The 27,770-nt window shown below is 54.0% G+C and overlaps 2 protein-coding genes across 9 annotated transcripts in view; one reads left to right on the top strand and one right to left on the bottom strand.

Moving 5' to 3' along the window:
• The window catches only part of ASTN2 (astrotactin 2), a 366,252-nt gene that overhangs the window by 223,004 nt on the left and 115,478 nt on the right, over nt 1-27,770 (top strand). The window contains exons 14-16 of one of the 2 annotated variants that reach the window (XM_075519966.1): nt 10,678-10,802; nt 11,241-11,345; nt 12,901-13,080. In XM_075519966.1, coding sequence (XP_075376081.1) covers nt 10,678-10,802; nt 11,241-11,345; nt 12,901-13,080 — 410 coding nt within the window. Of the gene's footprint in view, nt 1-10,677; nt 10,803-11,240; nt 11,346-12,900; nt 13,081-26,068; nt 26,160-27,770 lie in introns of those variants that run through there. The other variant, XM_075519967.1, reaches the window with a different exon arrangement.
• Nucleotides 21,168-27,109, bottom strand: TRIM32 (tripartite motif containing 32). 7 transcript variants are annotated; one of them, XM_075519968.1, is made up of 3 exons: nt 27,009-27,109; nt 24,888-25,003; nt 21,168-24,032 (listed from the first exon to the last, which is right to left on the bottom strand). In XM_075519968.1, the coding sequence occupies exons 1-3, from the start codon at nt 27,093-27,095 to the stop codon at nt 22,022-22,024; spliced, it is 2,214 nt and encodes a 737-aa protein (XP_075376083.1). In that variant the 5' UTR covers nt 27,096-27,109; the 3' UTR covers nt 21,168-22,021. The 7 variants fall into 7 exon arrangements, with proteins under 7 accessions (XP_075376083.1, XP_075376088.1, XP_075376085.1 ...); XM_075519973.1 differs by having other exon boundaries at nt 24,919-25,003; nt 27,009-27,023; XM_075519970.1 differs by lacking the exon at nt 27,009-27,109 and adding an exon at nt 25,317-26,836.

The raw sequence follows: 27,770 nt of genomic DNA, 5'->3' as shown, positions 1-27,770 counted from the left end.
GGATAACCCAGGAGATCTCCTAAATCTTCCACCATGCCCGGCTCCTGGGCAACGTGACCTGGCTTGGACGCTGGAGCCCGTGGCTCAGTGCAGAGGAATGCAGGAGCAGGTCGTGGGGACCGACCCAGCATCACTCGCCCTCCTCCCCGTCCCCCAGTGATGCTCCCTTGCTGTCATGCTCTCACCCTGCCCAGATTGCAGCTGGGTGAGGAGGAGTCCTCCGCGAGCTGTTGTCTTCAATAACAATTTTCTTGAGATGAAAGCTCGGAGCGTTTGTGCCAGTTCATTTCTCCCCCAGCATGGGCCAAAGGAGCCTGGTGCATGCAGAGCAGCCCGCGTGCCTGCGCCCCGGCTTTCCGGGGGAAGGTGCCACTTGCCAGCTGCGCCCATACCTGCGGGCAGCAAGCGAACATCTGGAAGGTGTGATGGCACTGCCGCTTGTCATCAGGCAGCTGCGCAGCCCGGGTGCGATGGCCCGCAGAGCTGGGAGGAGGGAAGCAAAGCGGAAGGTGCTCCAGGGCACCTTGTTGAGCCCCGGAGCAGGGCTTGGCTCTCGGCGCCCGCCTTTCCTTGGGAGGATGGCAAGGGGTGAGTTCCCTGCAGGTGCCGTCACCGCGCCCTGGCTCGCCGCGCGCATCGTTTCATGGCTTCCGTAATTAACTTCGCACACAGAAACGTGACTCTGCAGATGCGGTCGCAAATCCCAGCTAATTCACCATATGCTCTGGCTGCCTGACAGCGCCGGGGAGCTGCTGCTTACGGATGCGTCCCCAGCGCTGCCCTGCCCAGGCGCTGCTTTCGCCTTCCCTGCCTGTCCCCGGCCCCCGGGGGATGCCAGGCTTTGCACAGCAGCTCGCTGCAGAGCAGCTGCGATGGTCCATGCTGACGGGCTTGCTGCTGGGCAGAGCCGTGGGCTGGCCGAGCATCCTGTGCAGGCGCTGGGCACCGCTGGGGTCACCCCAAGCTCGGTCGATCCTGGCACAGGGACGCTGGCGCAGCTGGAGCCCGTGCTGGCGTACGGCAGGCCTCGCGCAGAGGGGAAGCGGAAGCATTAACTGCGTTGAAATGACTTTGTCGGAGTGCCAGCATATGAAATGTGTGGTGATATTGCAGCCCTGCCACTGCCTGTGGCTGTTTTTCCTCTGCTTCTAATGACTAATAGAGAGAAGACAAAACAATTTCTATTAGTTTCTCCCACGCCGCAGTGGGTTTCTTATTTTCCAAACCTCATTAGAGTTTGTAATACCATGGTGGTAGTCAAGAGCAGTCCGAATCACCCTGGGGGGAAAGAAGAACCGAAGAGATATGATGTGTAGCCCAGTATTAACACTGCTCCTGGCTCATTTCCAGGGTCCCTCCTGATTCCTTTCCAAACTCTTACGCCTTATCTCCATCTTAAAGGTTAATGATGAAGCTTAGGAGAGAAAAAAAAAATGCTTAAGATCCCAAATTGTTAAAAGAGAATGGATGTGTGTGCTGAGTAGAGAGCTGGGTCTGCATTTACATTGGAAAGGCAAATATTATTTAAAAGGCAGTGCTTGTGCTTCCCAGGGCGTTGCAGCTGGGGTGTGGGTTTCCCTGGAAGAGCTGCTGGTGCAAGGGGCTGCTGGTGTGCAGAGAGGCCAAGGGCTTCAGGTCGCCATGCCTAAATCCCCTAGGAACTGGATGCAAGTCAGGTACCAGCCTCGTGCCGGTTCCTTGGGAAGTCCCAGCGTGCAGTCCTGGCTCCTCTGAAGTCAGTGGGAGTTTTGTTATTTGTTGCCTCGTTACAAATAATGCTAATGAAAGCGCCAGGCGCAGAGCTGCTTGAGCAACGCTCGAGAAATGATTGCAAACAGCACCCAAACAACCCATGCAAGAGGACCCGCAGCCTTGGCTCATATAATCATTCAGAGGAGGCGTCCAGCCCGGCTCTGGGTTGCTCAGGGATTGAAAAAACGTCCCCATAGAGAAACCGTCTCCAGATCATCTCGCAGTGGCTACAGCCCGGTGGGCAGAAGCTTCGTGAGCTGCTCCAGGAGGTCTGTCTGTCTTCACGGCACTTCGCCATACAAATCGTTAAAAAGCTGAAAGTTGCTGGGCTTATGGAAGCCGACAAGGTCAGACCCCTTGGCTGTCAGCGATGGCAAAGCTAATGGAACAAGACACCTTGAAGAGCAGATACATGGAGCAAGACACAGATCCTCCTGGCAGACACTAAGCAGCACCAGCCCTTTGCAAACGGGCAGATTTCTCATCAGCGACATTAGCTGTTGGGCGATTTCTGGACCTTCCCATCGAGGACGGGTGGCACGTGGCTCAGACGTGTCCTCCTGGCTCTGCCACCGGGTTGCAGGCTCAGGACAAGGCTGCTGAGGCCAAAACCCGTCCAGCTGTGGGCAGTGGTGGAGCCACTGCCTATCGCGCTGGCGAGATCAGCCAAATGCTTAACGCAGAGCCATGCAGGGAGAGAGGTTTTTGCAGCTTGCTCATTTGCTTTTCCCCGGTGCAAGGATAAGAGGAGCAGAGAGGTGTGTGTGGAAGGGCTTGTTCTGGGTGATGATGCCCCTAAGTGACGTGATGCACGTTAAGTGACGCGATGCACCGATGTGACGTGACTCGAGCAGGACAATAGTAAGGAGATGGCAACTTATAGATGGAAGGCGTTGGGTCAGACGTACGCTGGGTTGTATTTCATCAGCTTCCTTGCCGCTTGTCGTCGATGTGAGCAGTCCATCAAACGAGGAGGTCTCTGGCAGTAAATGCAAAGAGCTTGGGTCCTGCTCTGTCAGCAGGAAGGGACTGTCAGTGCACTCTGGTGTTTTGGGCTCTGGTCCTGATGCAGCTAGGAGACGTTATCTGGGTTCAAGTGTTAATGATGGCAGCTTCTGCACCAAGTCATGGCTCCTAGCTCACGTGCATTCACCTCCCGAGGGATTTGCTCTCTGCCAGCGTGGGCTTCCAGGAGCAAGTTGTGCCAGAGTTACAGGCTACCAAGAGGCAGGTTGTCACTCTCTTCCCTTTCTCCAGCTGGGGATGTGTCGGCTTTTCGCCCTCACCTTCTCACTCTAAAATAAGGATTTTTTACTTTTCTTAAAACTTCTTGCAGAAAATCACCTTTAAGCTTAGGTTAAGCATGGGAAATTTTAATCCCAAAGGGAATAATCCATGTATTTTCAAAGTTGTGTAAGGGGCTGAAAACTAGAGCTTTGCATGGGATTCCTCTTGCAGCCCCGACTCCGTAATTAAGGCATAAATCCAGCTTTGCATGCCTGCGTGCTGCCTGCTGCACAGGCGCCAGGCGTTGCTGTGGGAACCATAACTTTCCAAATTTGTTTTTACTCGGCACTCTGTTTCAGCCTGTTCCCCACAGGCACTCCAGAGGAAGAAAGATCCACAGCCTACCGCAGGATTTCACCCACAGGAGACACACTTTCCTGGAATATATAAATAGCTGTATAATGGGGAGTGGGGCGGGGAGGATAATAAAAGGTGATAAATGGGCACCGAAGATGTCACTGGGACCCAGCATCCCGGGAGCCAGCGGCTGGGAGAGGCCAGGGAGCCTTGTGGGGTCCCTCCGCATGGCCACAGGCACTCCACCTGGGCTGCGTTGCTTTTGCTGGCCAGAGCCACGTGCCGGTGGTGGACCTCCTCCAGCAGCACGTCCCCCCGCTGGCTGCCTGCTCCAGGCCTCACCAGGGTGCAGGAGGGAGATCTCTGCTCCTGTCGCTCGCGGCTTCTCCACCTCTCCATCTCAAAGCAGGTTCCTGTGTCTTTTCTTTAGAAATGGCTTGAGGAGAGTATGCACTTTTTCTCTGTGATGGTGAACGTGATGTTCACCATCAGTGCCGCGGTGGTGGGCACTGCTGGTGGAGTTTGCCTGAGCGCTCGGTGGTGTCACCGGGGCTGTGCAGACCGGAGGAGGGCTTTAGCATTTGGGGGATGTTTGGACATGATTTGTAGGAAAATCATGTTGGAATGGTCCAGCGTTGGCAAAGCACGATGCCGATGGGCACAGGCACACAACTCCTGGGGCTGGGGGAAATGTCCTGCTGCTGACCTGGGCTCGGGCTTGAGCAGTGCGGAAGGTCGAGTTACCGGTTCAACAGCTGAACTAAAACACCAGCAGCAGCATGCTTTGGGTTACCGTGAAATGAGTTGGATGTTCTGGTGCACTAGCGGAGAATGGGAAGGCAGTCGCAGTCTCCGTTGAGACTTGCCTTTAGCTGCCGGGGAGGCGCAGGACCCCCCCAGGAGGTATGGAGGTGGCGGCAGCACAGTGGTGGCAACTCTTCGTCTTCCTCCATCTCTTTTGTACCTAAAAGCAACAACAACCAAAAAAATCTCTGCTCAGTTTCTGCAACAGGTTCAAGCAGACATGACAAATAGCTTTGGATCAACTGAATTCCTGTTTTACGGTGAATAAACTGTTCACCGGGAAGGAATCCTCTTCCCTGCCTCTGCTGGCTCCTGGGGAGCAGCGTGGCTCCCACCGCCTGCATCCTTCTGTCTGGCTGTCACTGCTGTCCCAGGTCTTAAAGTCCCATGTCCAGATGTCATTTGCTGGCTGTCACCATCATCGTGCCATGGCTGGGGTCCCTGCACGGCACCACGTGCCCAGTGGCACAGGCAGTAGCGGGGTTTGGAGCTCCTGCTCCCAGCTGCGGTCCCTGGTGACAGCCGCTGCTCTTTGCCTGGTCCCACAGCTCTCACTGTCCCCTCCCACGCTTCCGTGTCCCCAAATTGGGCGCGATGAGGGACGAGGAGCCGCGCAGTGCCACTGAGGACCGCCCGCAGCCGTGCCGGCGTGGCACCGCGATTAGAGTTTCAGTGCTGGGATCAAACAGCCACCGAGATGGAGCCCATGGCGTTTCGCCGGCGTCGGCTGAGCCCTTTTCAACACCTCCCCGTTACAGAGCAGGTGACTTCGCTGCCGTGCAGCCCCAGCCCCACGGGAGAGAGGGAGTGGGGGGTGCGGGACAGGGGGTCCCAGTCCCTCCCAGCCCCATGGAGGCTTTTGGGGCAGGTTTTGGGGCTCGGTCCGAGGGTGCGTGGAGGGGATGGTGCCGAGGACCGTGCTTGTTGGCACATCGCCCGCCCTGAGGAGCACAGGCACTGCGGCCCCAGCGTTGGTGTGATTTACCTCCCCGAAACACCTCAATTTAAATGCTAATTCTCCCTGAACCGAGGGGGTAAGGCAGGTATTGAATATTGTCAGGCTGTTTATTGCTGCCGCTGAAGTGGGACACGCTACGGATGCGGCGGGGAGGGACGGGCAGCGCGGGGACAGGTCTTATCCACAGCATCGGGGCCGATGGAGGGATGGGAGCGATGGCTGAGGCTGCACCGGGGGGATTCGGGGGGCACGGGCAGCTCCGGGTTGGTGCTCTCCTCTCTCCCTGCAGCCCGGCCCGGCCGTGCATTGTTGCAAACAGCGGTTAGGGCTGAAAGCTGGGGAGCTGGAGGGGGCTCCAGGGCCCAGCAAAACCTGACCGGTCTCTCCTTTCTTATCCTGCCTCATTATACAGGAGTGGGGCCTCGCTAAAATTAATGACCAGTAAATTTGGTGTAAGTAACTGCTGCTTCAGAGGGTTTGCATTAAGCCTGTATAATTCACTGGTGCCTGAGGTCATGGAGACACATGGGGGGAGATTTACGGCATGCTTACCTTCTCCAAAGTGGCTGTGGAAACAGGACACCCTCTTTTCTGTCTCCCAGTGGCTCTAGATCAATTTTTTTTTGGTGACAAGCTAAAAAGAAGCTATTTCTGAATGTCCCCGTGTCAGATGCAGGCTGGGCTCTTGTGAGCTTGCAGCCACCGCAGCGGGAAAGCTCCTCCAAGGAAAAGTTGGGTCAAAAGCTGGCACTAAATAACCTCAAATCCATCTTGTTCTCCCCGAGCCATTGCAGGACAGAAAGAAGTAAGATTAATAAATTATTCTTGCCAGAGAAGGCGTCTTCTCAGACTTGCATAGCAGAAAGCGCAGTCCTCGCATAGTCACTTTGCTGAACATAAGCACGCTGGATGATAATGTGATTAACATTTGTAGCTGTGCCGGCTCAGATAAGGGTAATTAAATCTCACGCTTCAGGGCATCAGCTAATCACTTGTGGGGTCATTTTATTTTTTTTTTTTTTACCCCTTCATGAATATATTTGCCCGGTTGCTGCGATGGAGGGTGTGCATCCGCTGTCAGTGGCGGTTGGAGGCCGGAAGCCCCATGCCAGCTGATGCCTGGATTTGCAGTGGGAGTTGTACAGGAGCAAGGAGGGTCTCCGACAGGGTGGGCGGGCAGAGTCCGGCCTTGAGGCCGTGTCCTTCGGGAGCGAAGTGCGAAGGGAGGAAGCCACAGCCGGCTCAGCCAAGGAGGAGAAGCTGCTCCTTCACCCAACGGCATTGCTAACCGGAAAATGAAATCAGTGTGAGTCACCAGCTGATCTTTCACTACTTCGGGGCCAGAATCCCACTGCGATCTTGGCCCTGGCTTTCAGCGCCTCGCCAAGGGGATGAGGTGCCCCAGGGCTCAGCAGAATCGTGCCATGGATCAGGACCCGGCGGCCGTGGCCCCATCCAGGAGGACCACAGCACTCCGGCTGCTCCCTCGAGCCTGCATCGGGCTCTCCTGCTCCCCCCAAAATCCCCTTTTGCTCAGGGATGCTGTGGGATGCTGGTCCTTTTTGGAGACTTCCAGTCGGCTGCGTGAGATGATACCAGCACTGCAGAGCACAGCAATGCAGCCCTACGCTGCACCGTGCCACGGCTGTATTGCGTGACCTTGGGTGTATTATTTAAGGTCAGATTCCCTGAAAACATCTCTAGTTTGTCTGTCTAGTTTCAGAAGGACAGGAGAACACCGGCACAGCAGGCTCTCGCTGCCTGAGCCCTCCTCCTGGTACCTGAGCAGCCGCTAATTGCCTTTACCCCACCAGCACCCCGAGACGGAGGGAGCTGTTGTCTGTTATCTGTGTCACCCGAGGCAGCGGGTGCGTTTTATGACTTGGCCAAGGTTACACGAAGTGTCCGTCAAAGCCAGGATTTTGAACTCAGTTTAATCCAGGCAACTGCCTTCCTCCTCAGCCCACCCTGCCAGTATGAGAGCTCAGTAAAGCCTTTGGCCATTTGACCTTTCCCAGCATCAAGACTCGTTTATCTGGAAGTTGGCTCTCCCAAGGCAGGGACGTGCTCTGCGTCGGATGCTACTGGGGACCGGGGCTGTGAGGGAGAAACAGCATTTCCTTGTATAATGACTCAGTATCTTCAAAATGCCCCGAGAAATGTTCGGATCCCCACCAGGAGAGCACTGTGAGTCGACGAATGGATTCAGTGTGGGTCGTGCTGGAGAGAGCAGCACGCTCGCTGCTCCTGCGACTATCGGGCTTCTGCTCCGTGAGTGCTGGGGAGATGCTGGGGGGCAGAACAAGAGATGGAGGAGGATGCTGTGGGGCTAGAAGGTGCTGGGAGCCGGCGGGTTTGCTGGGCTCTTTCCTGATCCCATGGGATTAAACCTGGCTCCGCAGCTGGTAGGAACCACGAGGTCACGAAGGCACCGCCGTGCCTCTTGGAAAGAGCATGGACCCCCCGGCGTGAACCCCTGCAGAGGTGCCGGTGGCTCGGCCGGGCCCCAGATGGAGGCACGTGTGGCGGCACATGCACAGGGATGCTGTCACATCCCTCCCCTCGTCCGTATCCCTGCCCCTCGCGCGGAGCCCCGACGGCTTTGATTAGAGCTTCCAGAGAGCACAAAAGCCTGGCAGAAACTCTTTTTTGTGCCTCTACGGTGAGCAGCGCTGCGAGCCGCAGGGTTATTAATAAGGCGCAGTGGAAGAGGAGATGCAGCCCTCTGCCGGCTGCGGCTCCGCAGCACACGGCCCTCATGCCGCCGGGCACGCCGCGGGCACCGGCCGCCGGGCACAAGCCGTTTGGGGTGTCCCCATCATCTGCCCTCCCGGTTTGCCTTCCTGCACCCGCAGAAGCAGCGGGGGCTCGGCGCAGTGCCGGCTGGCAGGGCTCTGCAGGGGGGCCGCGCCATGCCCGGACCCCGCGCCCAGCGGGTGCTCCCCTCCGTGGGGCTGCGGCTGACCCCTGCTTTGGGGTGGCAGGGAGCAGGGGGCTGGAGATGGGGAGGGAGGGAGGAGAGGCAGGAAGGGTTTGGTAGCAGAAATGCATCATCGAACTGCTCCTGAAGTCCTGCCTTGTAGCACTGCTCCCTCCCATTACGGGAGCACGCTGTGGCCACGCACCGGTGTGTACACCCACGCCTTGACTCGCGCCTGCCCCTTGTTTTTCCTCGACCTTTCAACTGCGGAGCAGTTAAAGCAAACGGCATTATAGCAAGCGGCAACGCAGAGCACGGCTTTTCGGTAAATACCTTTTCACAGAGGCGTCAGCTCTGAGCAGCAGCCCCTGCGTGTGGGTTCCCCTCGCGCTGCTGTGCGTCTCCTCCAGCTTCTTCCTCCTCAGCTGCCCGAGCAGGGAGCAGCAGCCCCAGGGGCTGCTCCAGCAGCCCAGATGAGCCGGGCTCGTGCCCAGGTGGTCTGCGGGCTCGCGGCATGGGCGGGTGTCGGTGAGATGGTCCGGGTGGGTTTGCCTGGGGGAAGGAGGAGATGCTGCTTCTTTGCATCTTCTCTGCCCCGTGTCTGGGTGCAGGGCACAGGGTTAATGCAGTCTTCTGGTGTCGGCCGTGCCGCGTGTTTCTGTCCACCACGGCTGAGCTCTTCTGGCACCGCCAGGTCTGTCCGCTTGTGCGGGGCGGTGGGAGAGCACTTGGGAAGGTGCCACCAGCCAGTGTCATTGTCCTTCCCGGACCTCGCGGAGGGGGGATGCAGGGCTGGACAGGCTTGTGGCGTGACCTGCCTGGCCCTTGCGCTCACCCTCGCGTGCAGGGCTGACCGCTCAGGGAGGGGACGGTCCCCATGCCCAGGGTGGCAGGCGGGCTTAGTGCAGCTGCATCCCGCTTTCCCCGTGCGGCATCGCGCCTCTCCGGGGCTTTGGGATTTTGTAGCGCTGATGCTTTTCTCCCTTTTCTGCTGAGGCAGAGCAGCAGAGACACCAACACGCTCCTTCCCATGTTCCCTACCGGCTTGCCTAATTTTGCAGGCCCTGCTTCCCACCACCCACACAGCTCCCGGCTCTGGCAGTAATTGCAGTTCCCCATTTGCATCGCTAAGACAGCAAAGGGCTCAGAATAGCAAAGAACCGCTCCGCCACGGGGATCCCGCGCTCAGCATGATCAATAGGAGATTTGTGAGCACATGTGTGAGCGAGAGGCTTTTCCCCTCAGACAAATAAGTCACTTTTTCTCCGGCAGTGCCTAAAGTGAAGCTCCTGAGACGCAATCAGGTGCCGGCGGCTTTGAGACAGGGGTGCAGCGTGAAGGCAGGCTGCTGCCTGGTGGCAGGGCTGCCTGCACAGTCATGCTCAGCCCCACTCGTGTGTCCCCACCTGCAGCTGCTCATCCCACTGCTCCTCGCCCGCCTCGGGGCTGGGAGCATCCCCAGGCTGGTTGCGTGGGGCTATGGCCTCCTGCTCGCCACCGGCACGGGTTGCAGTGGCCGTATCCTGACCCTGGAGCAGCAAGAGGGCCCTGGGGAAGTGCTCCATCAGCCCGGCGTCTCACTGCAGTGGGACCCTTGGAGGTGGCCAAGGTGTCCCCACTCGCCGGATGATCCTGATGGAGCATCCCTCCCAGGACAAGCTGCAGGGGGTAACACTGGAGAATGGGGGTGAACCCAGCAGCTGTTTAAAGGAAAATATATTCAGAAAAATGCAGCTGGGGCAGGCGGTACCAGCCTGAGCCTTCCCCCAGCTCCTGGGGCTGACCTGATTTTGTAGGAACCTCCCTTTTTTCTGCTCAGCTGCCCTTTTGTCTCTGCACCCGGAGGACGCAGAGCCTCCTGGCCTATATTTTGGCTCTAAGATCAATATTTAAAATCCCCCCTCTCGTTTCCTTTGCGCAGGCGCGAGGCGTTTTGCTTGCCAGGGGAGGCTTGTCTCCCAGAGACCTGTCTGTTCACCATTTCAAATAATTTCCCCAGTATCGTTGTTCTAGAAACAATTCATTAGGGGCCTATTATACAATGTTATACCTGCCAAGGTTAGAAAAGATCCCGCATGTGTGGTAAAATTGCACTGTGAGCTGCATGCGCCGGCTTTTTTTTTTTGCTGTCTGTCTATAAATGTACCTTTTCCTCCTTTTGGAGAGCCAGTCATCTGGGGGCAAAGCCGTGGGGGCGATGATGCTGCCTGGGATGGGGAGCCCCAGTAGGGCTTGGTCTGGTGCTTGGTCACAGTCCTGTACTGGGAAGATGCTGCGGGCGGTGGAAAGGGGCAGCTTTGGGGTGTAGCAGCCGTTCCTCTCTCCTCGCTGCTGTCTGCCCCCTCTCCAGTGGCACACTTCGAAAATCTGGGCCAAAACCAGTGGCCGGGTCCCCAGGCTGAGAGCGGTCCCACGCCGCCGGAGAGCTAACGGAGCCACGGTCCCCAGGGAGCTCATTAAGCATCGCCTCGGAGGGCTGCGGAGCCAGGGGCAGCTGGCGGCGGGGGCTGCAAACCCCATCCCCGGTTAGGTCTCCTCCTTGCAGGAGATGTCCCTTGCCCTCCTGAGCCATCTGTCCCCGTGCCGCCGGGGCGGCTCAGCCCCCTTGCCCGGCCGTGGCCTGCATCGTTGCTTTGCAGTTGTCTTTTTTCCTCTGCAGGGAGAATAACTTCATCAAGGACTTCCCCCAGCTGGCCGACGGCCTCATGGTGATCCCGCTGCCCGTGGAGGAGCAGTGCCGCGGCGTCCTCTCGGAGCCCCTTCCTGACCTCCAGCTTCTCACCGGTACGAACTGCCTCCAGGCTCAGCCCCCGCTGTGGACAGACACAGCAGCAAGGGCCCCTTCTCCCACCCTGGATCCCAGCATGGTCCCCAAGGGGCATCAGCACCCCCAGCGCCTCGGGGTCCTTCACGGCATCCCTCCAGCATCCCTCGGGTAGAAATAGCGTATGGGCTGTGCGAGTCCGCCCCGGCAAGGCAAGGCAGCATCTCCATCCCCACGAGCTCCTGGCAGCCGCAGCGTGCCGCCTCCGCACTGCTGGTCCTGCCAGCACCCTGGGGACCCCATGGCACGACCACCGGAGGAGGTTACCATCCCTGCCACCATCCCGTTTCTCATCCCTGCGGCGTGTAGCAAAGCCATTGCTCGGTGTGAGCACTAAGCGTGCCCCGGAGTGCGGCCGCCGGGTCAGCAGGGGCTGAGCGCTGGCTCTTCCTTTGCAGGGGACATCAAGTACGACGAGGCGATGGGCTACCCCATGGTGCAGCACTGGCGGGTCAGGAGCAACCTCTACAGGGTGAAGCTCAGCTCCATCACCCTCTCTGCAGGTGAGGGTTTCTAGCGGCGGGGAGACGTGTGTCTACGTGGGTGGGTGAGCGAGCAGTGGTCTTCTGCCCCAAGGCACAGTCATGCCAAGCATCTCACCAGCGTTTCCCACCTCCAGGCTCTGCTCGGGCAGTAACTCGCCCTCCCAGCGCTGCTGCAGAGGCAGGCAGGGAGATTTTCCTCCTTTTTACAGGGGGGGAAACTGAGGCAGGGAGTTTGTGCGGCTCGGTTGCACAAACCAAGAGCTGGGGTCAGAGCCAGGATCAAGTTAATAAGCAACACTGCGGCGAGGATTCATGTGGGGGTGGTTGTGTATACGTGTATGTAAGACAAACAGTAAGTTCTTGAAAAAATGTGGTTTCAAAAGGACCCAAAGCGCTTGTAAATGTGTGTCATATAAAGCAAGGAGTCGCAGATGAAGAAGGGGCGGGCAGGAGGATCCTGGAAACGTCAAAACATTTCACTTCCATGTTTTTATAGCTACACATTTTGTTTCAGAAATGCTGAAACATTTTGTTGCGACCTGAAATGTTTTGCCTTTTCATTTCAAAACAGCATTTTTTATTTAAAAATCAACCTGTTTTTAAATGGGGAAAGAAAAAAACAAGATTTAGTGCAGACAGGCTGCACAGCCCCAGAACAAAATAACCTGCTCGGAGCTGAACAAAATATTTGGGTTCAGCTCAAAATGAATTCTTCTAGCTTTTTTATTAAACCAGCCTTCTCCTTCAATAAACCAACCAACCAGCCAGATAACCTCATTTTGGTGACAGTTATGACGTATTTTCTTGCAGTACGTTTTCAGTTCCACCACTGAACCAAAACGATGATATCAGCCAGCTCTAAATGATGCCGAGGTGCTGTGTAGTCACCAGTGCCTCCACGATATTTCACCTCCACAGAGCAGCGAGGGGCCATGTCCTTGTCCCATGGCAGCAGTCCCCGCTGTCTGCCCGGGCGCTGCAGGGCGTTGCTCAAGAGATGCCCCGACCCTTGCGCACCCACGGAGCTGCCATCAGCCCAGCCCCACGTGTCCCTCTGGGCCATCTCCAGCTTTCCTAAAAATAGTTATCGGTTGTGCAGGGTATTTACGCTGGGGATGGTCTGCAGTGCAATCTGTAATAATTTACACCAGGAGACCATCTCTGGTTATCGTTGCTGTAAAGCAAAGGCCGAGCACATCCTCTGGGGAGACTGTTGATGATGTCCCAGCAGCCTGGAAAACGGGTGGAGCTGGTGGGAGGGTGTTTGTGTGTGTGTGGATATGTGTGTCTGCGCACACATGCGTTCAGGTGGACATCCCTTCAAATTGATTTGAGAAATCTCTTAGGGAGAAGAATCATAGAAGGATGCCAGAGCCACAGCCCAGGGTAAATAGCAGGTTGTGGATTCCAAAGGATCACGTAGACCATGGAGGCAAGAGAGGAGGAACTGCGCTTTGCACCCACATGGGGACTTGTATGTCTTGAGGAGGGGGTCTTCTGGGCCTCCTTCCCCCCGGCCGTGGCTGGCAGCCCTGCCTGGCCAACCTGCCGATCCCCTGCCTCCCTCCCACAGGCTTTGCAAACATCCTGAAGATCCTGAACAAGGACAGCAGCCGGGAGGAGCTGCTTTCCTTCATCCAGCAGTTTGGCTCCCACTACATCGCGGAGGCACTGTACGGCTCCGAGTTCAGCTGCACCATCCACTTCCCCAGCAAGAAGGTCCAGCAGCAGCTCTGGCTCCAGTACCAGAAAGGTGAGGAGGGCAGCGGAAACGGGCAGGGGCACAGACGCCTGTTATCATTCATGCTGTTTTCCGTCCATCACCCCCTCTCCCCCGTGCATACACCATCACCACGCTGGTTAGTGGGCACAGACAGGAGACCTGGACCAAACTGAGCGCCCAGCGGCAGGAGACGGTGGCACACGTCCGTGGGCAGCACCCCTGAGCCAGGCGAACCCGTCCTGCCTGCTCCTGCCCTTCAGCGGCCGAACTCCAGCTCCATCCTTCCCCGGGGGGACCCCCTTCACCATCTGCCCCCCGCCCCGCCGCAGTGGGCCCCGCATGCCGGGGGTGCTCGGGGTCGGGTGATGGAGATATGACATAATTGAGCTGTCTCAGGATGGCTTCGTTTTATTGCTTGTGACAATGACGGTCTTTAAGGAAGTGTATTAAATTCATGGCAGACTCATTGTGCTACACCATAAATAACGAGACACATCATTAAACAGGGCAATAAACTTCAGGACTTTGAAGTAATACAATTAGGTTATGTTTATAAAAACTCCCTTATCGCTGTAGCCTTCCATTTGCCAATTCATCTCTCTCCTCCAGGGAGCTGGGGATATTCCCCAGGTCTGATATTTTTCCGTCGAAACACATCTGTGGTGTTTCATAAGGCCTGTCATAGGGCTGATGGTAACGGAGGTCATGAAGGCACTTGCATCCTGCCCACGGGTGCTGCCGAGAGCGGCCTCGTTCCGTGCAAGCCAGCAGACAGAGGTGTGCGCCCGCCCGCTGCCTCCGTTGCTTTCTGCTCATTTTTTTCCTCTGTCTTCCCAGCGCAGCTCGTCTTGTAAGCGTATTTATAACACCCTGTACTCTTTTGTTTGGGTTTTAAATAGTGATAAATGAAGTTTGCCATAGCAATGCCCCTGTTTAGCAGGAGAAAGAGTCGTAGAGGTGTGTTGTTTATGTACTCACAATGTTATTAATCATTCGGGCGCGCTCCCTGCAATCCCCGGGCAAACGTGTCGGTGGGGAGCAGACCCGGAGTGGCTTCACGGTCCCAGCGCCGTCAACACAGACGCAGGGTTTCTCCGGAGATGTTGGGTGGGAAGGAAAGGCGGATGCTGCAGTCTGAGCCCGGCGTGAGCATCGCCGCTGTTTCACAGTGCTGGGGCCAGAGGGGAGATGAATGGTGGCAACACTTGATCCAGCGGTGCAATATTTCCCATTTCTGAGCCCCCACCTTCTCCCTGGCCGGGGACAGTGGTGGTTCCCAGGCTCAACCACAAAGCCCCGCGGTGGCACAGGGCCTGAAGGCGAGCAGTGCCTCGCTGACAAAATGATTTCCTTTTTAGTCCATGGTATGCAGCTGGCCAAGGCGGGCTCCCTCGCTCCCCGCCCGGCTCCCACCCATTCCCCTGGAGCCGTGCCCGTCCCGTGCCGCTCGCAGGGCTGCCCCGGCACGGTGGGAGCATCCAGAGCATCCTTCCCCACCACCTGTGAAGCACCAAAGCACTCATGGGACCCCAGGGATCCCCTGGGGGTTTTGCATGTAACGCCTGGACATAAGCATTTAATTTCTGACCATGTGGCATTAGACACCAGGTGCTGGCTCCGACCTTGTTCTTCGTCTGTGGCTCCGTCTGTGGTTTCGGTAGCTGGTGGGGTCAGTGAGGTTGAACTTTGGGGCCATTGGTACTGCAGAGGGGACCAGTGTTGTACTTAGCTCTTTGATGGCCAGAAAATGCTCTTGGAAGGACATTGAGGATGGTCAGGGCTCTTGCCGATACCGGGGGAGATTGGCTCTGTGGACAGAGAAGAAGGTCTCAGGACAGAGAAGAAGGTCTCACAGGAAACCCAGGGCTCTCTCCTGGAGAAACACCAGTTAGCTAGGAGAAAGAGCTTGCTGTTTATGGTAGATGGATTTTATTCCCAGCTTCTCCACTGATTTACCCTCATTTTGCCAGTGACATAAGGAGGATCTGAATAAATAGCTCCAGCTAGACAGTTCTGGATGCCTTCTCCGCTCGGAAACAGCTCTGGCCCGCCGGGCTCCCTGCTGCTAGCCAGCCCGTTTCCGAACTGCTCAGAGAGCGCACATATGCATCATCTCTAATAAATACAAAAGTAAGGCCAGGATAACTGTAATTTGTTAGCGAGCAAAGCAGGTCAGAAGAGGAGGGGGAGAAGAGAGTCTCGAGCTAATTGAACTGCACCAAATATGATAAAAATGCACATTGTGGTGTGTTTGCAGCATCGTACAAAATTATTTTAATATTTTAATCAACTTCATAAATCAATCGGCAGGCCTCAGGAGGAGGCCTCCGCCAATAAAGCACACAATCTGCGTGTCGAGCCCTAATTGAAAACATGGTCTCGAAGAGGAGACCGCGCCACTGGCAGCCGGACTCCTTGTAAAGCGCCGGGCCAGGCGCTGGCTCTCTGCCGGGGCTGGAGCAGCCCGAACGCCGCGCTCGCAGCCGGCACAGCAGCCCGTGACGTGGGTCGGTGTCTGCAGAGCGCTTCCTTCAGCCAAAAGGAGGAGAAAGCGATCCGGCTCTCGCCAGGGACAGCAGAAAGTTGGTGCCTTCTCACTGCCGGGACCAACCGTCCCACCGGGACGGGTGGGCTGCAGGCAGCGCTGGTTTGCAGGCTGCTCTGCCTGTGGGAATGCAAAATGTTCCCCTTCCTCCTGCAAGTGGATAAGGCGTGTGCTGGGGGGAGACGAGGCGAGGGAGCTGCCCAGCCTTGTTCCTAAGGATTTGCAGGAGTGAATGCTGCAAACGAGAGCACCAGAGAGGCACGGAGGCACAGCTGCCTGCCTGCGTGGCTATGGCACACCGAGCACCGCGCTCCTTTCAGGGCAGACATGGAAAGACTTCATGTCCCCAGGCTCTCCACCTAGGAACCACGTTAGCCCATGAGCAAACCAAACCAAACCCCAATTTTATTTAATGCAGCGTGATTAAAACCCCATTCTTTGGGCTGCTTGCTCTGGCTCTGTGCAGCCAAGCAATGCTTTAACTCATCAGAGTGGACTCCGAGCAGGGACCTCAAGATCGACCCAGCCATTGATCTGTGCCACAGGAGCCCACATCGGTTTTCTCCCCCCTCGAAGCCAGCATTTAACGCTGACGGCACCTCATTAAGTTCGTACCAATTGTGTGAGCATCTTCGTTTGGCAGCTGGGGACAAACGCGACGCCCCAGCCACCTCCTGTTGTGTGTAAGAATGTGCTGGCTCTGGCCGAGATGGAGTGAACTGGCTTTGTTGCAGCCCCTGTGGTGCCGTGCCTTGGATTAGTGGCTAAACCAGTGTTGATAACACCCCAGTGTGTCGGCTGCTGCTGAGCAGCGCTTGCACAGCGTCCGCACCTCCTCTCTTTCCCACTCTGTCCCCGTGGTGAATAAGCTGGGGTGGGCAAGAGGTTGGGAGGGGACACAGCCAGGACAGCTGACCCAAACTGGGCTATTCCACACCGTATAATGCCACGCTCAGCGAGAAAACTGGAGGTAGAGGATGGGGGTCAACCCACCACAGAGACTCACAAAATGTACAGGAGGAAAGAGAGCGATCCCTCCATCCAGCAGATCCACCTGCCAGGGACTGCTTCAGTCCCTGCTAAAGGTTTATCAGAGACCTGGTTGCTCTGTGGCCCCTCGGTCTGGCTGGACGAGGAGGCGGAGGAGAGCTTGGCTAGGGAAAGGGAAGAGCTGCTCTGATAGCAAAATCTGACAGCCCTGGTGGGATTTCCCCAAGAGCTGTTCCAGCTTGCTCATTCCCACTGCGATACACAAAATGCAGAACAAATGTCTGTAAGTGCTCCGGCACTTAGAGAAAATGGAGACGTTATCAGCAGTAATGCGGAGGGTCTCGTCTTGTCAAGCATTTGAGTGACAACTCTTTTCCTTCACGTGGTGCAGTCTAGCTGAGCCTCAGCATGGGAGACTTCTGTTCTCCAGCTGGGAGAAGTTGGAAAAAGGAATGGCGTGCCGGTGGTGTGCTGCCACGGGGGTCACGCAGGCTTGCAGGAGCTCCTCTCCCTTGCCACCAAGGGAGGTGGAGCAGCTGGGGAGCAGGGAGGGGTGCTGATGGGCTCGGGATGCGCCGTGCCCGGGTGGAGGAGATTGAGAGGGTTTCACTACCCAACTGTTAGGTTGCAGTAGTGCTTTCGGTCTGCAGTGTGCGAAACGTTTGGTTTTTCTTGCATTTCCTATGATCTCTATCTCGCGTTTCCTTGGCTGAGGTTATCTGGCCACGCTGGGTGCTCAGCAAGCTGAGCTTTGAAAGTGGCTGCTACAGGTGTGAAAGATGTTCCCTCTCGGTAACGCCTCTTACATTAAAATAGTCCACAGAGGGGCTGCGCCCTGACAGGTCCTATCACATTCCCTACGGCTTTCTGCCCGCCAGCCCGCCCAGTACTTGCTTCTCTTCTCTTGGACCATATGTTGTTGGTTGTATTTACCTTTAAGAGGTTACAGTTTTCATGCTTTCTTGTGAACTCAGCAGTTTAGACAAAAGATCTTCATAAAATACAAGCCACTTTAAGCATACAGCCTTGAGCTCTGCTAAAATAGCAGTCCATATTCTTCTGAGTAGGGTCTGTGGATCCCTTCTGTCCTCTGAAGGTCTCATTCATCTCCCTTCAGGTCTGGTACTGCCGGAACACAATTAAGATTGAACTAGTCCACAGGAACCTTTAGTTTTCATTTCCTAGACACAATCAGGTGCACTAAGAAAGCTGTAAGGCAAACTTTGCATCTATTAAAGGAGAGAATGGCTTTCCCTTATACCTGCTTGGTCAGGAGTAAAGCATATAGAATTTCCCTGTCCATGAGATCTGTTCCTATAAACAACCACTCTATTACCTTTGTAACACTCTTACTGCTTGCAGTTTATGTCATTATATTTATTTCAAAACCTCAGATTCTGACATTTTATTCGGAGGAGGAAAAAACAATCTAGCTGGTTGCCGTGAAATTTAGTTTAGACTAAAATATGTGCTGTGACTCAGTCTGCTAAATGACCTTATGCACTGCTCATTGTAATCCAAAATTGCCAGGCAAGTAGAGTAATTAGTTGTGCAAAATGAAATAACTTTAAATCCTCGCATTGAGTAATGACCCAGAAAAATCACTTAAGCTATACAATAGAAAAGACTCGAAGCATCTGGCTTTGTTTTTACTTTTGTAGCTCTGCCCCCTTGGATTAAGAAACAGGCTCTCCCCCTTGTCCCTTTAGAAACCCTGGCTGTCGGTTGCTGCCCAGAACAAATGTTTGCGGCTTAGTTGCCGCTACCCTAAGAAATCGTAACTTCTCATAAAACGGCAGGGTAAGTCTAACAGCACCAGCACGGCAGTTGTTCTGCAAGGATCATATATGTTTGATAAACTAGCAACTCGTATCTGTTTAAAGAGCTGCTTCATATCATCTGAGATGAGCCCAAGTGATAAAAACCTTCACCCAGATCAGCAAACCCAGCTGGGCCGCGGGACCGGGGGAGGACCTGCACGTGCTGCTGCCGTACCGATGCCTTTGAAAGCCAAGGGGCGAACTGCTGAGCTCTCCTTTGGCTCCGCCGAAATACACTGTTTCGAATACATTTTTTTGCAGCATTTTTTTAAATTATCCAGAGTAATAGGCGAACCCTCACAGCAGCACTCCCACCAGCCCCAGCAATTATGTCACCTCTACAGCGGGGCAGAGCTGAGCCAGAAAGCCCCTCGATGAGCCAGGGACACGGGTGCTGAAGCCTGCAGCCAGGCTTCCACGTCCCGTTACTGAGCGCTCAGTGCCGGTGAATTTGCACCAGACCTTTAAAATATCAGGTATCGGCTACGGTGAAAAGTAAGATATTGCCCTTGTGGGAGTATCGGCATGAATTAAGGTACGAAACTCTAGTATTTGTTTATGAGGTGGGTAGGGAAGTGTCAGATAAAGTTACGCGAGACCTGCCAAGGAGATCAGATTTATCCTCTGCAACCTGACGGCATAAAAGGGGTCTTGTAGCCATTGTGTTCCCAAGCCTAATCCCCACTGGCCGTAAAAACCAATCTGCCACCAAAGGGAGGAGATGAAGTGTTTTTAATAAGAAAATGAGCGGTTTGCAATGCGCTTTTAATTGGATCAATTTTTCCTTTATTACACAATCTTTAAAAACCACACACATACATATAACCAGACAAGCTCTTTCTCCAGGTAGAGAGCAGAAGCCAAACTATTTAATCACAATCCTTAATTACTCCATTTCATCTCGTTTGGCAGATGATCACAACATTGTGTGGGGGCACCACGGCAAGAAATACAGCTCTGCAAAACCATCTCGCAGTCACTGTCGGGTTTTGTCAGGGGACGTGCATACCCTGGGCGAGGGACAGCAGGTTTTCTTTTTCCCTTTTCTGCCTGAAACCCAAGACTAGAAGAAGAGCCGCAGGTGACACACACCCCCAGGCGCCGATCGCAGTGTCCTGGCCCACCAGTGCATCGCGGGGTAGTGTTATTTTTCTTGAATCTCTGAGTGAGAAACAGATGACAGACGCTTTGTTTGAACTGTGTAACCAGGAACAGGCTGCGGTAACCAACTGCTCAGTTTACTGGACCAGCTTTTATGTCCCTTGAAGCACTCCAGGAAAAGTTATTGCTAGTAGTGTGATGTTTATTGCAAAAAGAAAAAAAAAAAAATCCAGTGGAACAGAAAATGACAGAGGTACCTATTACCATAGATAATATTGCTTCAATTATTCAGGTCCACAGTAGCTTCCTGCTTGGAGCAGTCCTTAGAAACAGGAGAAATGTTTAAAAGAGATCAGTAGGAGAAGAACTGCCATTAACATAATACTGGAAAAAATGCCTTGAGTTACAACGTAATTAACTGCAGAAGGGCCCAGTAATAGTCGTCCTCTCCCAAAAACATACATGCAAGATGAGATCGGCTCCCCAAATTGCTGTTACATACCTTAGGCGACTGCCCCCCCGCACCCAAAAAAGAGAGGCAGAGAATGTAAATAATTATGTGCAAGTTGGTAGCCTTGGCAAACACAGGGAGCAGCTCAGGAGGGAAGGGGGGTTCAATTCCCTTGGGCTCCCTCAGCACCATCTACCATGCTAGCGTCTTAGCTCCTACTCCCTCCTCTGCAAGCTGTTTCCAGTGAATTATAGCAAGAGAAATAGGAAGTTGCCCTGATGGAGGGGCACCTCCATCACACAGCTGGGTGCTTGTTGTGCGGGCCCTCTTCAGCGCTTTGGCTGAGCGGAACAGGGAGAGAAAAAACCCCAAATCCCACCAAAATCTGCTCCCAGCGCTTCTTCTGCAAACCCTGTAACTGCCAAACAACCGGCTGGAGCAGCAGCAGCTCTGAAGCCTATTTTACTTTGCTGTTTCATTAGGGGAAAGTATATGGGAGCTTAAAAAAAAATCACCTGTTGCATACATGTTGTAGCACAAGTAGCAAACAATTTGCTGTAGCATGGCAGCCACCATAAAATCAGCTTTTATATTGTCTGTCATGCCCCCAAATTTGCAACTACGTTGTCGATAGCGACAAATAAATGCACTGCAGTGTAACTATTATCTGTGGCAGATTAACATGCTACCACTGTGCCCTATTTAAATGCATCTTTCCTTCAATAAACTATTCTAGGCGAGCAGCACCACACTGAGGTACACATTTATCAGCCAGGAGAGTAGCACTGTGGGGGCCTTGGTTCGCACAGCTGCAGTTTTGTGCTTCATTTGGCCCAAAGCCGTGATGAACATGAACTCTGGTGCCTGCTGGTGCCGTAAAAAAAAAAAAATCTGAGGAATGTAGTGTTTTGCTGTGCAAGGGAAAAAAAGGCAACGCACCAATGGACGTGCTTCCAAGTATTAAAAAAATAAAAGCAGAACAGCCCCCCTCCCCCCCATCACCATCTCAGCAGTGAGTAGCTTGCACATACGAAATGCAGACGGGTGGAAACCTATCACTAAATGCAATGGTCTGGAATGCAGAATAGCGACGTGCAGGTGAACATACAGTATGTTGCGTTTAAACTCGTTTACTACAATCTCCCAGTCTTATTCCCCCAGCCCTTCCCCCCTCCCCATGAAGCTTTAGATACCAGACATAGGTTCCAAAGACAGTTTCCAGGATACATTTAATAATAAAACAACAGTAAATATCAACTGTAGGTTTCCCCTCACTTTTCTTTTCCTCCAGCCCCTCCCTTTTTACCCCCTTCTACCTAGCAGAACTCTTAGTAGTAATAAAAACCCTGTTGCCATCAGAAGGCAGTTTTCTGGCTCAGCTCGGTCTCCCATGATGGCACAGTACTCACTTCATATTGAACAGACATGGTTCACAAAATGGCACGACAGGGGCAATCTCCTGAATACCAGAAAAACGGAGAGAGAAAACCCTCCCTCGTCAGTTTGAAAGTAAAGCTCCATCTCCCCGCAGTTTAAGAGGGCTATTTCGTTTTATGCAGTGCCGCAATCAGAAATGGCTTTCTCTAGTAGTTGCCCAGACAACTGCTACCCAGTTCCTTGCGAGTACCACATCGAGAAGAGGATTGCCTCTCTAGTCCTCTAAGGGAAGGTGATTTAGAGCAGTCAGTCAGTGTTTATGGCACAACGGAAGATACAATGGTTGAAGCTGGAAGAGTGGGAGATGTGGCGAAAGGAGGTGAGAAGGTTTATGGAGTAACCAGTCATTTAGCAAGGAACCAATACTCCAGAAGGATGGATCCTTTCCCTCACGCTTGTTTTTTTTTACTGTATGGATTTTATATAAAAAAGAAGACGAAAAAGCAGACCACCACCACCACCACATAAGCTATTTTGTTTCTAAACACAAAACATGATGGCCTCTGTGCCAAACCGCCTTCGGTTATGGCACAATCTTCCTGAACGCTTGACACCGGTTCCCATCAGATTGCAATGAGGCTGGAAGAATCTCTGCTGCCAAAAGGGGCTTTACCTAGAGACATGCCTTTAAGGGGTGGAATATCTTCTCAGATGGTAACTGTAGATCTTAATGCAATGATCCCAACAGTCCAGCACTAGCAGCTGCCCTTTGGGAGTAATGGCGATACCGATGGGACAAGTGAGTCCTTCCCGGATTAAGATATTATAGCCACCTCCTTTAGGAAAATGCAAGATTTCTTTACGGCTGCTGTCAGCCACAATGAGGTCTCCCCTGGCATCAACACACATGCCGGCAATGCACCTGAAATCCTCATTCTCGGAGAAGAAGTGGCTAATCTGGCGTCCCAGCTGCCCATCTGCGCTGACGGAGCCAATTGAAAAGCCTCCTTCTAAATGGTGTTCGTACTGCCGGTTTTCCAGGTTAAGCCCCAGCCCTTGAGTAAAGTATATGGTCCCTTCAGCATCGCAGGTGACAAACTTTGGGCGCACTGCGCTACATAAGCAACTGTACTTCACTACCCCCACGCCGCGGTCCACTGTGAAACACCAGAGTTTCCCTCCTTCCACGTCGGTCACTACAAACTGCCCAGAAGGCAGGGCGGCGATGCCCCAGGGCTTGCTTAGTTGGCTCCGGTGACACGCTACGCAATGGCCATCCATGGTGTAGACCTTGACAGAGTTATCGTAGCTGTCAGTCACACCTATCAAGCCATGGCAGTTCATGGTGACAGAAAGGGGAGTCAAATTAGGCAAGTCTGCTCCAAGGAAACTCAATACAAAACTATCGATTCCGCTAGGGCTCCGGCGGATCTCCTTCAGAAAGCCCTTGCGGGTAAAAACCTGGATTCGGAAATTGCCTCGGTCTGCCACAAGCACCTCTCCTTGCAGGGTGACATGTAGACTGACGGGGAGATTAAACATCCCTGGCAGGCTGCCCTTGGAGCCCATCTTCTTGATGAAGTAACACTGCTGGATACTTGTGGCTGCTTCAGGCATCCTCGGCTTGGCTGGTGAGGAATTCGGTGTGCAGCTGGCCTCTTCTTGCACCAAGTCAGGCTCCCTAAATGAAGCCGATGAGCATGCTGCAGTTTCCATGAGCGATTCCTCCATGTTAACGGTCCGGGGTTTCTTCACCACCTGCCCGATCTGCAGTGGTCCCACATGGCTCACCTTAAGGAGTTCAACCTCTTGAAGAGTCAGCTCCCTTGGGAGACTGTTTGTCAGTTCTGGTTCTTCCTCATCTGCTGCCTCCTCCAAGAGAGCTATATCTCCCTGCTTTATTTTGGCAAGGAAATAGTCACAGCGAGACATTATCTGCACTTCTGCTAAGTTCAGCAGATAAGCTTGCTCCTCCATTACCTGATTATTTACCTTCTCCACTTCAGACAAAGAGGTGGTGAAGAACTTGCGTGACCTGGCCAGTTCTTCCTGGATCTTGCGCTCTTCTTTGCTGTAATCTTGCAGAACTGCTTTGTATCTAGATTGCAGGTCTCTCGAAACACCCTCCAGGGATGCTTTTCTTTTCTGCAGATCACCCATGAGCTCCCGAAGTCTGGCAAGCCTCGTCCCAAATTCCCTCCTACGCTCTTCAGCAGCCTCTTTGATAGCAATGACTCTATGCCCTTGGGGCATGTGTGATGTCTCCTTGCATGGCTCACATAAAACCAAGCTACAGCTCTTGCAGAAGTGTCTTGGCAACCTTCTCCCACAGACCTTGCACATGAGAAGACCCACCACTTCCCCCAGTCCAGCAGTGTCTATGATCTTCAGCACAGTAAGATTGTCAGTCAGCTGAGCTAAGCTTGTGATCCGTGTGATTTTGCTGCAAAAGGGGCACCGTATCCCATTAATGCTGTTTGCTAGGAGTTTCTCCAAGCACTGTTTGCAGATGGTGTGCCCGCAGTGTAAGAGCTTGGGTCTCAGGTGCTCCTCAGTGAAGGACTCCATGCAAATGGGGCACTCCAGGACCTCTCGGAGTGCATCCGAGTTGAGATGAGGGGCGGCAGCCATGGCTTTCCAAGGCAGCTTTAGCCAGTGCAAAGTCTTGTACTCGCATCTATTCCAAGGTGCTCCAATTCTGTCCAGAAAGAAAAAAGGAGATGTGATTTATGTCACCACCAGCAGTTACATATACATGCAATTTATTTCTGATTTATCACCCAACCCTGTAAAAAGGAAGCCCAGATAGCTTTTCCACGTTTGGAAAGGATGGATTAGTCATAGCTAATCTCAGAGTGGGCAAATTCCAAAACTAACTTGCAGCTCCTAGTGCGATGAATTATTCACTTGCAAAATTTATAAGTAGAACTGAAAGAAGTGTAATGGCAGCAATAAGGAAGCCCAATAGATATTGATGACTGAATCATCTCCTCATGGTGCCCATCTCCCGCTGCCAAGCCTCTGAGTTTACATAATTTAGTGAAACCCAGGGAGATTAAACCAAGCATTCAAAATGTTGCGCATCAAAAGAGGAACCAGATGGTGCAATGCTTTAGGACGTTAATATATCACCTCTGGAGACCTGCATTCAGATGTGACATCAGATATGAACGAAATAGATGTGGTTGTTTTACTCTGCTTTTCTAGATAGCCAAAATAAATTTTCAAGGTTTCATACGTTTGCCAGAAAGTGAAACTAGAAGGAACGATTTGTCAGCTTCCACTCATTCTGGGAATGACTGTACATACTGAAACACACAGTGAAGATTTTACGCCCATGTACTTCATTAACCTCTGCCATGCTGCATCGTGCTTCAGCATGCAAATTAAACACAGCTCAACGCAGCGGTGTTCTAGCAGGTATTAGCAATAATGGAGTTAACAGACAACTCCAAACATTCATTAATATATAGCACAAGTGTTCACTATTAGTTCTTGAACTTAGCTTAATTGCACATAATTTCTCCTTATTTCACAGTCTTGCAGCATTGACCTCATTCTTGTATTCTGGTTCAGTTTTATACCACTCTGGTTGCCGTTCAGCTTCAATCCAGGTTTCTCCATCCTCACATCCCTCACAGCAGGGAGCAGATCCCAGCAGCCCTCTTGCTAAAGCAGCCATCCATTCAAAAGGAACAGAACAGGGTTCACATCATTAAGTTATTATTCAGTAGACTGGGTTTCAATACCTTTGCTATTGCATTGCTTAGCCATTAGAAGAAATGGGGAAGAAAACATTTCTTCTAGGGGGAGAGAAGGAAGTAGTTAGTCTTTAAAATGAAGAGACAGCCACAGAGGGATATGAACAGACAGCTTTTTCTGAATAACGGCTGCATGCATGCAGCGCTCTCACTTCCCTGCTGGGTTTGCCTGCTTCATCCTCAGCATTTCAGGCAGAAAGGTTCACTGTATTTCAGTTTACCGTTTGCCCAAGTGGAAGAAGACAACTGCAATGAAGAAAAGTTCTTTATGTTCATAGAGAGAACAAAAAAAAAATCATTTTAATTTGTCAGCTGCAAGTCACAGTCCTTTAAAGCCCACATTTTGGGAAGGGATTCAGTGGCGTAGCAGAATCTCCAGGTACCAAGCTGGGATCTGATCCTTGGCTCGACGGTGGAACGGTATCACATCCCTGGCACCTGGGGAACAGTGGCAGGCCAGGCGTTTGCTGCCACTGGCACTGAATATGCTTCCCTTTTATTCTTAGCATATATCTCAGCTGGGGAAGCAGAAGCCTGGGCACTGCCACGTAGATCAGAAACCTTCCTCCGAGGGATGAAAAAATCTGTATTTTAAGATGATTTTTAAAAATGAAACACAGGATACCAGATCCATTATTCTTATTTTCCTTGGAAATATGTTAAAAGACTTGCGTAGGGAAGGAAGAGGAAGCAGCACAGACGCCGGATACACCAGAGAGTTACATAAAAAACTACCTTTAAGACAAGTATTTTCATTAAAGAACAATGGCAGTGGGGATTTTGTTTAGTTTTAAGTTAGGTTCGTTTTTTAGAAAGATGATTTGTATGACATTCTTTTCATATATAACCCTCTTTTATCGGAGTGACAGCATGCGCCTTAGTAACATGAAATTATTTTTACTGCTGGCTGCACTTTTATCTTTGTCTCGCACTCGGCCGTGCCTTCATGGAAGTTTCCTTAACAGTGAGTTGTTCTTGCGTATCAGTCCCTCCCAAGGCAGTTCCTCTGACGCAGAGCAGGGTACTAAAGAAAGCCTCAGCTGAGGATCAAGCTATAAAACTCTGTAAATTATGTGAGTTTGGTTTCCTTAGATTCCAAAAATTTCCCTGCTGTAGTTTCTCTTCTCACTGTGCAGTTTTTCGTTAGTGTGTGTGGTGAGACAACTAGTTTTGCTTGTAATTCACAGCTTGAGTCATTAACAAGTTAAAGTAATAGGGCAAAGCTGCACACTCGGCGTCGTGACCTCTTCCTGCAGCGTTTGTGACAGTATTTCAGTGGCGACTACAAAACCGTCACGGCGATACACGGGTTGGGGGTTTTTGCTCAAAGCAAACGCTGGCAGGTCTCTCGCTTGAAGCGGCGGCCGCGCACGGAAGGCTCTGGCGTTGCTGGCTGAACCGCGGCCGGCTGGCGGGCAGCGTGCGGGCTCGCCGGCGGGACACGCGCGGTCTTAGCGGGCGCGCCCCTGACAGGGCTCTCGGTCCCGCACCAGCTGCCCTTTCAAGCGCAGGACGAGCCCGCTCCTGCCTCTCCCCCCGCCCCCGCCGCGGCCTCCGCTGGGTTCGAGCAGGTGCCCGGGCAAGGCCCGGGATGGCCGCGGCCTGAGGGGGCTCGGCGGGGCGGCCCCACCCCGGCGCGGCCGCCGAGGGGCTCTCGCCGGCGGGAGCGCGTCACCCGCCGGCCGGCAGCGCCCCTCCCGCGGAGGCACAGCCCGGGATGATGGGGGGGGGGGTTTCCAGGCGGGGCCGTCCGGCCCGGCCGCCCCCAAGCCCGGCCCGCCGAGGCCGCCCCGGCCCGGCCCCGGGCCCGCGGCTGTGAGGGGGGGGGTCCCGTCCGCCGCCGCCGCCGCCGCCCCGCGTCCCCGCCCCGCCTCCAGGGGGCGCCGCCGCCGCGGGGCCCGGGCGCGCCCTACCTGCCGCCGCTGCCGGGCCGCGCGCTGCTCCCCGGCGTGCCCCGCGCTGCTGCGCCGCCGTGACGTGTGCGCCGGGCCGCGGAGCATGCCGGGAGATGGAGTCCCGGGAGGCGGCCGCGGCCGGGGCGGGCCTGGGGCCGACGGGGGGGGGAGGAGGGGGAGGGGGAGGAGGAGGAGGAGAGGCAGGGTGCTGCGGGGTCCCGTCCCCCGGGCGGGAGGGTCGGTGAGGGGGGGTGCAGGGCCCGCAGGCCGGTGCCGGGCCTGCCCCCGCCGGGAGCTGGAGCAGCGACCTGCCCGCCCAGGGAGCTCCCAGGTGGGCCGGGCTCCCTCCTCCGCGTTCGTGCCGTAGCTGTGTCTACCGAGGAAAGCTCAAAGAAAAACAGGACGCGGAAGCATGTTTTCTTTATCGTTTTTGTTTTATTACATGCAGCTGTGTCACACAGGGGCTGGGCCGTGCCCTTCCCCCGGCCAGCCGGCACTGCCCCCGCCGCCCCTCTCCCTCCCCTGCCCTTCCCCGGCCGGGGTCCTGCGCGTGTGTCGGGTTCTGCGTCACCTGTGGGAAATGTGGCTTTCTTGGTCCGTTTCATAAATGCGTTGGAGCAGCCCGTGGACTCCCAGGATAAAAAGGACTATTTTTAGGTAGAGAATAGCAAATGTAAGCGGTTGATTGGGTGATGCGCATAAATACCGTCAGTGAATAGATCGGCAGCTGCAGTCGCTTATGCAAGGATTTGCTCAGGGCACGTCCTGGTTGATAGCAGT

This window comes from Mycteria americana, chromosome 17, assembly GCF_035582795.1.
Source record: "Mycteria americana isolate JAX WOST 10 ecotype Jacksonville Zoo and Gardens chromosome 17, USCA_MyAme_1.0, whole genome shotgun sequence".
NCBI classification, from domain to species: domain Eukaryota; kingdom Metazoa; phylum Chordata; class Aves; order Ciconiiformes; family Ciconiidae; genus Mycteria; species Mycteria americana.
This window is presented reverse-complemented; position numbering and strand designations above follow the sequence as displayed.

Bases quoted from the DNA above. Each gene is read 5' to 3' on its own strand.
- TRIM32 (XM_075519968.1), bottom strand. From the start codon at position 27,095: ATGCTCCGCGGCCCGGCGCACACGTCACGGCGGCGCAGCAGCGCGGGG. The intron at 25,004-27,008 runs GTAGGGCGCGCC...TGGCTGCTTTAG, and splicing joins CGGCCCGGCAGCGGCGGCAG to CAAGAGGGCTGCTGGGATCT. The intron at 24,033-24,887 runs GTCAATGCTGCA...CTTTCTGGACAG, and splicing joins AACCAGAATACAAGAATGAG to AATTGGAGCACCTTGGAATA.